The sequence below is a fragment of the Neophocaena asiaeorientalis genome, unplaced genomic scaffold, assembly GCF_003031525.2.
Source record: "Neophocaena asiaeorientalis asiaeorientalis breed wild unplaced genomic scaffold, Neophocaena_asiaeorientalis_V1.1 scaffold654, whole genome shotgun sequence".
Taxonomy (NCBI): Eukaryota; Metazoa; Chordata; class Mammalia; order Artiodactyla; family Phocoenidae; genus Neophocaena; species Neophocaena asiaeorientalis.
Window position 1 is genome coordinate 564,908 of NW_020175495.1, and position 14,558 is coordinate 579,465.

At 39.0% G+C, this 14,558-nt stretch overlaps 1 protein-coding gene across 1 annotated transcript in view; it reads left to right on the top strand.

Moving 5' to 3' along the window:
* Positions 1 to 14,558, top strand: part of ATP11C (ATPase phospholipid transporting 11C (ATP11C blood group)) — an 88,074-nt gene that overhangs the window by 24,277 nt on the left and 49,239 nt on the right. Inside the window, exons 7-15 of the mRNA XM_024768935.1 lie at positions 1,143 to 1,193; positions 2,181 to 2,245; positions 2,598 to 2,679; positions 3,615 to 3,765; positions 4,322 to 4,519; positions 9,497 to 9,658; positions 10,339 to 10,490; positions 11,723 to 11,794; positions 13,660 to 13,733. Of these exons, the coding sequence (XP_024624703.1) occupies positions 1,143 to 1,193; positions 2,181 to 2,245; positions 2,598 to 2,679; positions 3,615 to 3,765; positions 4,322 to 4,519; positions 9,497 to 9,658; positions 10,339 to 10,490; positions 11,723 to 11,794; positions 13,660 to 13,733 (1,007 nt within the window). The remainder of the gene's footprint in view (positions 1 to 1,142; positions 1,194 to 2,180; positions 2,246 to 2,597; positions 2,680 to 3,614; positions 3,766 to 4,321; positions 4,520 to 9,496; positions 9,659 to 10,338; positions 10,491 to 11,722; positions 11,795 to 13,659; positions 13,734 to 14,558) is intronic.

A 14,558-nucleotide genomic window follows, 5' to 3' on the forward strand; every position in this document is an offset into this window, starting at 1 on the left:
GATAATAAAGGTGAGTAAAAGGCCCATAGAATCACAGAAAAGGGAGTGACTGATTTTGCCTGAGTTAGACAATAATATACATCCTTGCATATTCATAGGGTAACTCCTAAATTTCAGTTACCTTAAATAAGAAGGAGATTTTTAGTGAGGGAAGGTTATTCCTAATTTCTCTAGACTAGATTGAGTACCCTTGGTATGTGACTTCAGAATACCTTGTACTTCCACCACCCTAGCGGTCATCACTTACACTGTAATTGCCTGATTGTCTGTTTTAGGGCAAGGAACACATTTTTCTTGCTTATTAGCAAACATAGTAATGGTGCAATTAATACACGATGAATGAATGAGCAGACCTTCATATTTTGTGTGTTTAGTAATAATCAGTTTTTCTGAAAAAATTCTAATGTAAGTTATAAAATACTCATAACATTCTTGTTAAGGAGGACTTAGAGCTTTTTACCCTATTTTCAGAAATGTAGACTACCATATGCATAGCCATATATCTGATCACTTGGTCAGATCAAGCTCAGTATTCAGATCAGCTGCAAGACAGTTTGGAAATTTCCAAGATGGTAATCAAGTGTTGCCTAATGCAGGTGGTTCTCAAACGGTGACCCCAGGCCAGCAGCATCAGCATCGCCTGGGAACTTGTTGGAAATACAGATTCACATTCTTATCTGAACCATAAGCTTGGGGATGGGGCCCAGAAATCTGTGGTTTAAGAAGCCCACCAGTAATTCTGATGCATGCTCAAGTGAAAGAACTACTGAACTAATGGTTTTAAAAGTTGCTTTAGCACCAGAAACCTTTCTTCACATGAATGTGAAATAGAAACCAATTATTTATATGGAGTATAGATGAGAGGGGTAATGTGTGCATGCACGGTGCCAAGTAGATCTTGAAAATCAATTTAGAATCTTTGTTTACATTCTTATAATCCATAATATTTTTAAAATTAGTTGAAAATGTTACATACCATATTGGTTCAACTTAACATTTTTTAAAAAGAAAGACAATAGGCGTTCATAGTTCATTGTCTTATCTCTACTTGGATTTTTTGTATTTTGATTCATTCCCATATTTGGGGCAAATAGATTTTATCTAGATATAGAAACACGTGTGCTTTTATGTTCTTTTTGCAGGTTTGTTGGCCGAATCAGTATCTATAGTAATAGTCTTGAAGCTGTTGCCAGGTTAGTTTATAATTCCTTTAATCTGTCCTTTTGGGGGGAGCAATGTTTCTCTTTTAAGCCCATTAAAATAGTTGAATACTTTCCTCTATAGAAAGGGATGTAAAGGTGAAAAACCCTGGAGTAACTAGCCACTAATGGGTCTTAAGTAGCTGACCTTGTGATTGGTAGCAGCTCAGAGTGTGTGTCTCCTGGGAGAGGGGTGGTGTTGGAAGTGATGCTGAGGGTTTCTAAAATTGTAGAGCTCCAGACACTTTGACCAATAATCCCAGATATGTTCCAAGCACTGTATTTATTGTCCTTGGCTGTGCAGTGCCTGACAATATTGGAAGTATATCTGGAGAACAGTGTGTTAAGGGAGAGTAACTTAGGCAGGAGATAAAATGCTGGGAGAATTAGCTGGACTTAAGTAAAATGAAAGGTTTAATCATTTATAATGTAACAATTCATGGAAGAAGGGGTGTTTTCTTCCCTCTTCCATCAATCATCCAGTTAATTATCTCAACTTTTCCACTTGGCCTTTATAACCAATACTCAAAAGGGAGTTAAAGAAACACCGGGTGCCCAATGATCCCCCAAAAGGCGTGTTTACTCTCTATAAATATGGCAGTGTGTCTTTCCCACCTTGACATTTGCTTTCCCAGCCTTTTACTGTCACCTTTTCTTTCTGTTTCTTGATGTCTGCTGTTCTGTCCCGTTCTTGTCTTGCGGTCTGTGACTCATAATCCTTTTATCTCTGTGCATCTCTTTACCTCTGTGTGTTGCTGGCTATTCCTGTACTGTGTGTGCTTCCATCTGTGCTGTACCCTCAAGTAACTTCAGAGGGAAATATCTTTCAGCTGGTCCTGTGTTAGTAAGCATATGACATAAGTAAACAGATACATTCTGAACCTTTTGGAGATAGATGTATGTTAGGGCAAAATATGTCGCCCAAGTTGATGGTGCTATTTGTTGGGCTGTTTGGATAAGTTGTGTTCATTTTTTGTTTAGGTCTTTGGGACCTGAAAATCTCTTGTTGAAAGGAGCTACACTAAAAAATACCAAGAAGATATATGGTGAATGTTTTTTAAGATATACTTACTAGAAATATGTCTTTTTTTTTGAAATATGTCTTTTAAAGCCTGTGCCTAAACAGTGCAGTTAAAAATTGAACATGGCATTTAATTCCATTTAATCTAAGCCTGTTTTTAGGTGTTGGGAATTTATAAGATGGTAAACTAACTTGAAAACTATGACAAACTATGTAGAATTAAAATTACACTATAAATGATATATCAACTGGTGAATAGAAGAGAGTTTAGAATTCCTACTTTTATAGAGTGAAAAAATTGGTAGATCCAACTGGGTGGGGAGTTGGGTTGGCAATCTCATTGGAAACCTAATTTTCATCATATTGTTATTCCTTAGGAGTTGCTGTTTACACTGGAATGGAAACCAAAATGGCATTGAACTACCAAGGGAAATCTCAGAAACGTTCTGCTGTTGAAAAGTTAGTGTACACCACAATTTCTTTAGTTGTTATTGAACTGAAATTACTTCTCAGTAATTCTAAATAACAACCATAAGCAAAAACAACATAACTTGTAATAGTGCTACCATTTTGAGTACTTTTTGTGTTCCAGAAACTGCTCAGTGATTTGTATGTCTGATTTGGTTTAATCCTCTGAGCAACTCAGAGTAATTCCTGTTAGCCTGTCCACTTTATAGATAGAGAAATAGTCGTAGAGATGATAAGTGATTTACCTAAGCTCACTTAGCTATTCAAGGGCAGGGTTTAGTTGAAATTTATTCTCTTTTGCTGCTGGATAATGGTTTGGGGTCCTCTTGTTGCTCTATGTGAGGAGGTTGTACAACACAGATAATAGTCTCCTGGCAGATACTGAAGTGGTACATGACACACACCTTCAAGCCAGTCGCCACTGGCACAGACCTCACTCTCCTGTTGGCATGGATATCCAGTATATCAGTGATACCCTGTCCATAGCTGTACTTTCAGACTAAAAGAATCCACACTAAGCTTGCAGGTTTCACATTTGCTCCTCTACCCTCTATTCCAAACCTTTAGGATTCAGGGAAATGGAAACAATCTACTCCTTCTATAAGGATGGAGTAGGTAATGTGTGTGTGTGTGTGTGTGTGTGTGTGTGTGTGTGCGCGCGTGTGCGTGTTCTGTCACTTTATAGGGTCCTTACTAAAGGTGTGTTGAGCCATTGCACTTTGGGTTGGGGCTAGGGCTGGCTTTTCCATTTTACCACTCAAGAATAACGCGTTAGCAGTGATAACAGGTTCATCCATACAGGTCTGTGCTATGGTTACACATCGTACACAGGAGAAGCTTTAGAAAACTGAACAGTTTAGTTTATACCTGGTTGATATCCTTAAGTAATTAAATGGTTTTTAAATCCATAATATCTTATTTTTCAGATCCATTAATGCCTTCCTGATTGTGTATTTATTTATCTTACTGACCAAAGCTGCAGTATGCACTACTCTAAAGTATGTTTGGCAAAGTACCCCATATAATGATGAACCTTGGTATAACCAAAAGACCCAGAAAGAGCGTGAGACTTTGAAGGTAATTTGTTTTATGCTGAAAATTTTAACCCTAGCACATTGTAACAGAGATACCCTTTATTGAAATGCTGTTCAGATAATGATACCTTTGGTATTTGGGTTTTCTCTTGGTTGAATGGTAGCCCCAAGCCATTAACTGTTTAAGAAATGTTAGAACTTTTTGTTTTAACCCTAGGCATCTATCCTTGTTTTTAATTCTTTGGTTAAGAGTTTTAAGCAATTGGGCAAGAAGGTCTGACATGTTAATGTATTATGAACTTGTGATATATCATGATAGGAACATAATGGGTACCTACATTCATATTGGGGGGTGGGAGGAGCAGAGAACTTAAGGAAGTGAAAAGTGTTAAGTCAAGGTACATTCGCTGAAGAATAGTGACAAAATTCAGGGTGTTGTAAATGTTGTTTTCATGTACTGTGAAAATGTTTACCAATGATTACAGTGTCGTTGGGAAGAGCAGTGCTTTCAGCGTTGAAATTAAAAGATAGAAAGTTTATATTACACTTGCTTGATGGAACTGTGCATATAATCAGCATGAACTATTTCTTTTGTTTAGGTTTTGAAAATGTTTACCGACTTCCTGTCATTTATGGTTCTGTTCAACTTTATCATTCCTGTCTCCATGTATGTCACAGTAGAAATGCAAAAATTCTTGGGCTCCTTCTTCATTTCATGGGATAAGGACTTTTATGATGAAGAAATCAATGAAGGAGCCCTGGTTAACACATCAGACCTTAATGAAGAACTTGGTCAGGTTAGAACTTATTTTTACTTAAAATAAGTTAACATAGTGAACTTATTTCTTGTAGTCTGGATTACCAATGTATGTGACCATTTCACATTTGGAAATGTGATTCAACGAAAATTCCTTTATGCAGGCATGTAACGAAGGCAAGCGATGTTTTCATAACTATAACGTCAATTATTTTGCTGGCATTTTGAAATCAGTGTTTTGAAAGAACACCAATTTATGTATTAAATTTGAACGTTATGGAAATTCTCTTTAAAACTCACCTGGTGGTGTTGCTAGATTATGGGCTATTGCTTTGGAACAGGAAACATGTAGTCTTCATCACCATCTGTAATCATTTAGGGATAGACTATGGGACAGTGGAAATAAAGCTATTTTATAAATGCATTTTGTTCCATAAACAAAATTGACCAGAGTTGTCCTATGGACATTTTCTTTGTACATTTCTGATCAGATGGAATATAGACCTAGAAAGCAGAGTTGTTTATTCCAGTGTAAGAATTTAAATGAAGGGGAAATGTGAGGGCGTGCACTCCTCTAAATGCTTTTTGCTTCATATACCAAGGTAGTCCAGGCTTTGACCTCGCTGCTAACCCAGGTTGTTTTCAAATGCAGTGCAGTCTAGCTGTAATTCTTCAAGTGATGACTTCTTTGGTGCTTTTCTTATCAGTATTGAGAAAAGTTTTTCCCTTTGTCTGAATTTACTGTATGTCGTGTAATGATCTTCACAAGCTGAGGGGATTTTTTGGCTTGCATTTAATTCTCTTGATATTTAGAATGTCAAGACTGTGGAAATATCATTTCTGTGACTGGGAGATGCAAATTCAGTTAATGGAACTGTATGGCTGGAATAGGGCCTCACACTCGTTTTGAATGGTGACGATTTGCGCCTGTGCCTGAAAACTCTCCTCGTGAATTCGGTCCCCCTCCACCCCCACTCTGTATTTCTGTTCTGTACACAGCCTTTGACCAAACCAGAGTGCCCTCTTGACAACTACAGTCACAAGGGGGAAAGGACTCTCCAGATATCATTATGTTGAAACCTGACTCTAGGACTCCGGGATCCCAGACTGTGGCATCTGCATTCCACAGAGATACTGAGTCACTAAGGATAGAATAAGCAATGAATGAACGAATGCTTTTCCCTTAGATATTGTTCCCAGAAGTTTCTTTTGTAGGTCACTTCAGCTGCCACAGCTGACCTTAGCCTTTTTAAACCAGAAGTTTTCATCCAGGGAAAGCTGAGTAGAACTACTCTAGTCCCAACAAAAGGTATCAATCTGCGGCTTTTTTGCATGGGGAAAAAAAATGAGTTATAAGCCACCTCTGGTGAACTTATCCCTGACAGCTGATATAGTTGACTAGATCTGCCTATTCTAAATCCAGTGCCTGGCTATATGGATTAAGCTACCCAAGGGTGAACATGGCTAGTCCCAGGCTACTGCAAATAGAACAGCCATCATTCCACATGTGGCACCTAATTCTCACCAGAGACAGGCAGGATATCCAGGCCAGATCTCCACCTCAGCAGATTCCATCTTACCTATGGGAACGTAGTCTTGTTCCTATCATCTAGACTTATTCACACTGCAGAACGTAAAGTAGAGCTTTGGGTGATGATGTAGTCAGTTTGATCAGTGAAAAGAAACTACAGTTTTCATTTCAGCCACCACTTCTTTCCCCCGCCAAAACCTGCTTTTCTGGATGTGACTGTCATTTAGTCACTTATGAGGTAATAACCAGACCACCACTTCAGTTTGTACAGTGCAAAAACAATTTGCCATCATGATCAGCTTACATGTGTAGAAACTACCTAAATGAAAATGCAAAGAAGTCTTGAAATGGTTTCTTAGGACATTTAGCATTTCATGGACCAGTATACACGAAATTAAGTGTAACCAGTTTCCTCCTTGATGAGTCATAATTTAAAATCTGTAGGGCTTTTATGTTACTTAAAAGCAGTGTCAGTTAGTTTCGATCAATACCATTGCAGACACTCGCTTAACCTCTTCCAAAGTGACCCACATTGGTATTAAAAAAAAAATAGGAAGATATGTTTAGGACAGTGTTGCTCTTTGACTTGAGAAACAAAAAGAAGTAGACTGCTCAGTTCAATTGTAAAAGAATGGGGTCTTTTATGATCAGACATCAGTCCTTTAGACAGCCAAATGGTTTCAACTTTGAAAAAATGGTGGGGATAGCCTCCTCCTTCATATCCCCTCCCAGTCTCGCAGCTATGCCCAGTGGTGTGTCAGAGTATATACTGTGATTCCAGTAATTCAATCCAGTGGTTATATATTAAACTTCTGTGTTACCTAAGATATGTTCTTGGTACTGGGGTTACTATTATGAAGTAAGCGAGAAACCCTTGAGTTGTTCAACATCTAGTTGGGGAAACACACATATCGTACCCTAACTACAGCAATGTGACGATACTCAGAAAAATCAGGGAATGTGAAATGATGGAAAGAGTCTAGTACTGTGTGATTTTGGTCAAGTCAACAGCAATGACCATCTACATCTGTATAACACTTAACAAACATATTTAGTAATCTTTACAGCCTTGTGCAGCAGGTTTGATTATTTAAGGCTAATATTTAATGTACAGAGAGATGAGGAGATTTTTCCAAGGTCACAAATTTAGTAGGTGGTGGAGCCACAACTCCAGTCCAAGTTCTTCACTAGGTTAAACAATGTGAAATTTTTGGACCAATTTTGACCTGTAAACTAGGTGATTTCATATGTGTTCAACCTTTATTTTAGGGCCCTTTCTATTCTGAACAGCTATCTCACTTTAGGCTTTCTATCCATAAATTGATGGCTTTGAGCTTGCTGATAGAGAAGGGCCTTTCCTGCAACTGGCTCAAACCTACCACTAAAGAGGAAGAGGCTGTTGAGAGTCAGAGGCAAGCAGTAGCCTCTGACTTGTCGGCCCGCACTCTCCTTTAAATATGAGAATACTTTTTAATAATAGCCAATCGTCTCCTCCCCTTGTTCTGAGTATAGGGCATATATTAGATCAGTGGTTCTCAAAGCATGATCTCAGGACCAGCATCACCTGGGAACTTATTAGAAGTGCACATTATCTAACCCCACCCCAGAGCTACTGAATGAGAAATCTGGGGATAAAGCCCAGTGATCTGAGTTTTAACAAGCACCCTCCTAGTGAGTGTGATGCCGACTACGGTTTGATAATTACTCTATCAGGGTATAGTTGGTTGGCCTATACCTGTGAGATTAATTGTACACAGATCCATAGTGCACAAAATGTTATATATAGGCAAGCACTTTATTTAAATACACTTTACTTTTATTTACTTATTTATTTATTTATTTTTGGCTGCGTTGGGTCTTCGTTGCTGCACGCAGGTTTTCTCTAGTTGTGGCGAGCAGGGCTACTCTTCATTGCGGTGCATGGGCTTCTCGTTGTGGTGGCTTCTCTTGTTGCGGAGCACGGGCTCTAGGCGCACAGGCTTCAGTAGTTGTGGCACGTGGGCTCAGTAGTTGTGGCTCTCAGGCTCTAGGCGCGCAGGCTCAGTGGTTGAGACGCACGGGCTTAGTTGCTCTGCGGCATCTTCCCGGACCAGGGATCGAACCCGTATTCCCTGCGTCGGCAGGCGGATTCTCAACCACTGTTGCCACCAGGGAAGTCCCTGCACTTTATTTTTTAAAGCTATTACCTCTGTCATCTATAAAAGATTTCGAAATGGGTTAATGTTCATCCAAGTGCAGGAGCCGCAACAACACAGGACAACCTTCAGGGGGAAATGAAGGTTAATAATTTTGATCAGAAAAGAAACCCAAAGAATTTCATTTTAACTGGAAAAATCTAAATGATACAGGAATAATACCACTTGGATTAATTTAAAGAGAGAATTCAAACTTGGCTGGCTAACAGGAAAAACAAGAGAAGACTGGAATGCTATATTTGTGCCAGTGCTGCTACCGTGAAATGCTTTGAAAAATAATTAGAAAGCAACTACTGCTGCAGTTCATCTCTTTCTCCCTTACATAATAGAAACCTTAATCTTGTACTGATGCTTCTTCCTGTCAGCCCATAATTTTAACTATTTAAGTATAAATTTCCAAAAAGGAGGATAAAATTGTGGGTTTCCAAAAGCCAGATGTTATAAATAGAAGAGATAAAAACTGAGATAAAATGCTCAGAATGGCTTATTTTACATGGGAAATTTATCTCATAGCCTATTTTTTCTATTATTTATGAAAGTATGCTTATACTTTAACCTATCGTTATAAACTCTACTCCTTCTTTTAATTTGGAAATTTTTTGGAGGAGTATCTGAAAATATACATAGTACGTGGAAGAAATTCCATTTATATTTTTAATCATCATTGACTTACTATGTCTAATTAAGTAACATTATTTCCCCATCTGTCTATATTCTGTAACTCTTATATACATTCTACGCCACAATGCATTTTACTTCAATCCAGTATATTTATAGAAAATTTTACTTTTCAAAGAAAGGTTTTGTTACATCCCAGTTAGTTTAAGTTCCTATTCAATATGTTTTCTGTGCGTGTGTGTGTGTGTGTGGTCGCGCACGCGCGCGCGTATGTCAGTGTGTCAGAGAGAGAGAGAGAGAGAGAGAAATAATGGTCAGTAAATTGTTTCCCACTTGGAAAATTGACTTTTCTTATGTTAACTTCTTTATATCAAAACAGGTCGGTGTTAAATTGAAGGGGTCTTAGTTTGATAAAATAACCACGTTTTTCCTGCCTATTAATCTCCTACATTTGAGTAAGTCTACCTTAGACATGTGATACTATTTCAGTATCTTTAAAAATACTTCCTCATTTCTCATTCATTTGATAATATTACTTCTGTAATTACCTGACATTTGACAAGTTTTTAGAAAAGGTGATTTCTATGGATATGAGAATATCCTTATAGTTATGCCTTATAGAAAATTAATCACATTGAAGAAAGAATGCATATGTTTGTGTTCTTGTTTTTAGGTGGATTATGTATTTACTGATAAGACTGGAACACTCACTGAAAATAGCATGGAATTCATTGAATGCTGCATAGATGGGCATAAGTATAAAGGTGTAACTCAGGAGGCTGATGGACTCTCTCAAACTGATGGACCCTTACCGTATTTTGACAAAGCAGATAAGGTGGCATTTTCTGCGTTACCATTTTACCTTGAGAAATCAATTTATATAGCCATGTGTTAGCACAGTAGAAATTAAGGATTTGGGCACGTGACATAGACTTTTGAATAACCATCTGTTTGTTCTTTCAACTTCACCTTTCTTATTTTATGGACAACTCCGGAATTTGTAAACAAGTAGAATTTATAAGAGAGCATTATGAAAAATGGCATTTGGGTAAAACTTTCGCTTGACTGTGTGATCATAATTTTTGGTGCTTTATCTTTAAAAATATGAGCTGCTCCAAGAATGATGTCAATTGAAATCATTCAAGTCCCAGCAGTGTCTAGGCATGAAATGAACCAGAGTCTCCCTGCACCTGAGCTATTGCCAGATTGTGAATTAGAATTGAATGAGCTCTTTTAGGCCATGGAGATGTCACTGCTTTGGTATTAGGTGGCACTACAGTAACCTGAATGAGTTAACATAGCCCCTAGGGTGTGTTAGCTGAGAACCAGCCATGTTGGTAGGGACCAGAAGAATATGTAGTTCATTTGAGTATTATGAATTTATAAATTTTTGCTACTCAGTTTGCTGGAGGTTATAACGTTCTCTCACATTAATAACTTTTCTCTGTTCATTGACTAGTTACCAAGTGTTCACAGTGAAACTAATATAATCATTTTTCTGTTACTGTTCAATAGACTCGAGAAGAGCTCTTTCTGCGTGCCTTGTGTTTATGTCATACTGTAGAAATTAAAACAAATGATGCTGTTGATGGAGTTACAGAATCAGCTGAGTTAACCTATATGTCCTCTTCACCAGATGAAATAGCTTTGGTCAAAGGAGCTAAAAGGTAAGCACGTACGTTATGCTAGATGAATAATTTCGAGAGGTACAGTTCTGCCTATAGTTAACAATATGGTATTTTTACTTCAAATTTTGTTAAGAGAGTAGATCTCATATGTTAAATGTTCTTAACCACAAACAACAAAAAAGCAAAGGGGACACAAAGAACCTGAGAAATAAAAAAAAAAAAAAAAAGAACCTGAGAAATGTTGGGATATGTCTCTATCTTGATTGTGGTGATGGTATCACAGATGTATTCACGTGTCCAAACTCATCAAATTGCACACATTAGGTATTTGCAGTTCTCTATCAGTTATACCTCAGTAATGCTGTTTTAAAACCCAGAAATAGGGCTCCCCTGGTGGCGCAGTGGTTGAGAGTCCGCCTGCCGATGCAGGGGACACGGGTTCGTGCCCCAGTCCGGGAAGATCCCACGTGCCGCGGAGCAGCTGGGCCCGTGAGCCATGGCCGCTGAGCCTGCGTGTCCGGAGCCTGTGCTCCGCAGCGGGAGAGGCCACAACAGTGAGAGGCCCGCGTACTGCAAAAACAAAAAAAAACCAGAAATAAGTTGTAGAAAATACATTAACATTTTTGAAGAGTAAAAAAAATTAAAGTTCTTGTACTTCTCCTGAGAAAGCAAAATCACAGGAGGACAGGAGTCATTTTGTTCCTTCTCTTACTTGCTTCAATAACCTTACAAGTATCCTTATTCTTTAATAAGGAGCCAAGCTACTTTATCTGAAAGTTTGAAAAAAATTCCCAAATCTAACCAGTTAAGACCAAAAAGAAAATAGCAATGCATAGATGTAACTTGCATTACTATTTATGCATTCCAGCCAGAAGTCCAAATATTCATATTATAGTTCGGAAATCCTATAATAATGGCCACTTTTTGTACAACACATGTTCTTGCTGAAGTGCTCCTAGCAATTTTGATATCATTTGGTAACTGAAAGTCCTGTTTTATCCATGAAGCCCAAGCTAATTAAGTGGATTAAAGTCACCCCATGTGTTAGCTACAGAACTGGAATCACAAATTGCCTCTTTCTTGGTTACGATTTGTGACTGGACATTGACTTGCTCTGTGTTAACATCTCAGTGAGTAAAAGGAAGTACAGTTATAGATTGAGATCTTATGAAAGAGAAGAAAACAATAAACAAGTATGAATAACGCCAGTGCAAGAGGAAATTAATTATTCTTTAAAGATACACAAAGGTCTTTTTTATTGTGTTTCGCAGGTATGGGTTCACGTTTGTAGGAATGCGGAATGGTCATATGAGAGTAGAGAACCAAAGAAAAGAAATAGAAGAGTAAGTAGCGCTGTATGTTTGATGATTGTCACTTCTTAACCCCACAGTCCACCTTAGATGGATTTAGGCAGGGCAGCAAAGGGAACCGATTGCATCTATAAATGTAGGACTCTGCTCTCCCAGTTCAGAGCTTTATGTAAATGTAGTTGGAGTAGGAGAAGACATTTTTCATAGAATGGCAGAAACTAGCATTTGAGGTGTAAATGATTCCAATTTTGTTCACATATGGGTCCGGTAGCCTGAATGAGCGTCTGCCTGGACTTTTCTGAATTTTAGATGCCATTTCAGGTCTCCAACACATGCTGCAAGAAAAATCAGTGAACAGGCATGAAACCTTCTGCTGTCCAGAACCCAGCCAATCATTCTGGGATTGCAAGCCGTGCCAGACATGGCAGCTTTGGAGTCAGAAGCTTTCTCTTGTTCTAGATGCTTGGGTGTGAGCCTCAGGGCAAGTACTCTGATGCAGCCATAGCTCCACATTTCTTTTTTTTTTTTTTTTCACTACAGAGACCCCAACAAACAAAACCACCTTGGCTTAATAACGGATTTTAATTAGCCCCTGTGATTAATTTGAATTCTTTATATGAACTTGAAATGTAATTGTCTGACCCGTAGCATCTCGTGAGACCCATCTCAGAAACATGTAACACGTGTAGATGTGCTTAGGGAATATGCCCCTTTGGGAAGGAGTGTTCAAGAGCCAGAGGAACCAGAAGAAGGCTCTTTGGCCTGACTGCCAGGAGCCCCAGGTCATTGTCAAAGTCCAGATTCTAGCCGGTTCACAACAATGCCCCCATGTGGCCAACAACAAATGAGATACTGTGCTACAAGTAGATGTCTTGTACATACACATCCCAAAACCAATGACCCGCTCACTCCCATCAAAGAGAAGCTTTGTAGTAAACACCTGTATACAAGTTATTTATTTTCAAGAAATGATTTCCTCACATTTTTTTCTAATAAGTCTTAGAAGCTTTCTTCTTCATCCTTTCATCTGGTGAATAGCTTAGCCATTTACACACAAATCTGATCATGTCAATCCACTGTTTATACCCTTCAGTGGATTCCTATTGCCCTTAGGGTGAAATCCCAAATCTCTGAAATGGCCCACAATGTTCTCAGGTCCCAGCCCCTGCCTACCTCTCTCGCTACTCCCCTATCAACTAGATCTCAAGCCTTAAATGAACTACTGTAAGTCCCCTCACGGGCCACACGCTCTCATGTTGCTGTGCCTTTGCACATGCTCTTCTCTGGACTCGGAGTGCCATGATATCCTCTCTTCATCGTGTCACTTCTGCAAAACACAGCTCAGGCACCAGGTCTTCCAGGAAGCCTTCCTTCAGATGCCTTCTGTCTGTGCTCCCACATCTCCCCTGTGTGTTCCTTTGTTACAGTATTTGGAAGACTAGGGGGTAGTCATCTCATTACCCTCTGTCTCCCGTATCATTTGGTAAGCACCTTAAGGGAAGATGTGTGTCTCTTCTCCAGCGTCAATCACTGTGCCTGACACATAGTAGGCACTCCATAGATGATTAAAATACTTGGCAGGGTGAGGCTATTTCTAGACCCTCGCCAGATATAGCTTCACAGGACAGCTCTTTGTTCCTCATTCCTATGCAGTCAGTCTCTCCTTACTATTTTAAGTTATATAATGAGAAGATATAGATAACCCTTAACCAACACTGGTAACCTCTGACAGCATGTTCTAAGCACAGAGAAATTCCAAAGACACAATGGAAAGCACCCGTTGTGCCCACAACTAGCAACCCTTATCCAAAGAGGAGAGCTCTGTTAACTTAAGATGTTTCTGTTGTGTTTTATCTTGGTCTAGGTATTTCACTTTTCTCTTTTTTTTTCTATTAAAGGTATGAACTTCTTCACACCTTAAACTTCGATTCTGTCCGCCGTCGTATGAGTGTGGTTGTGAAAACTCAATCAGGTATGCATTTTTAAAACTTGACTTTTTCCACTTGTAGATTTGTATGTTGATCAGCTACTTCAAGAGAGGAAAGCATTTAACGTAGTAGTGTATGATTACCGAAAGTCGTGCAAAGCTTTTGTATAAGCCTTAATGTATTTATACAAGCACATGTTCAGTTTGTCAAATTGTCACTGGCAGAACCCCTGGTATGACAATATATGCATTTTCTTGGAAAGTGAACTCTACCCCTCAGTCTTGGATGTCCAGACAGGAACTGAAAGGATGACTTTTTCACAGTTCAGGGTACTAACCAATCACCACCAATGCCTACCTGCAGCAGCCCACTACAACTGGATGGTTTGAGATTACTAGCAGTAGAATCTATGAGTGTAGAGAGTTGCTGGTTATCCCTCTCTGACCTTCCTAATTCCCCACTGCTTTACACTTCCTGGAAACAGGTAAGCTAGAGATGACTAAGGGCCTGACTGCTGGGAAAGGGCATGTGATTTTACTCTAGCACCCTGGGCTGTTTGTTTAACACAGTAAAGAAGCTTGCCCTTTGCAGGGGAAACAGTACCATCATTTCAGGGTTCCCCCATGTTCTTGGGAGGAGCCATGGTGACTGGGATGCCTTCTGCTCAGATTCAGCAAGACCCATGGGTAGATGTGTGTGTGTGTCTGTCTGTCTGTCTGTCTGTCTCCAGGTGGTTTTCCAAAATATCCTTGATTTATTTCCTAGTAATCTACTTTTTAGTATTAAATCTGTTGAAAATGTCTTAGTATGAGAAGGGGAAGATTTAGACAGACCCTTCAGGGAATGTATCCTACCTTATTCATACTTTG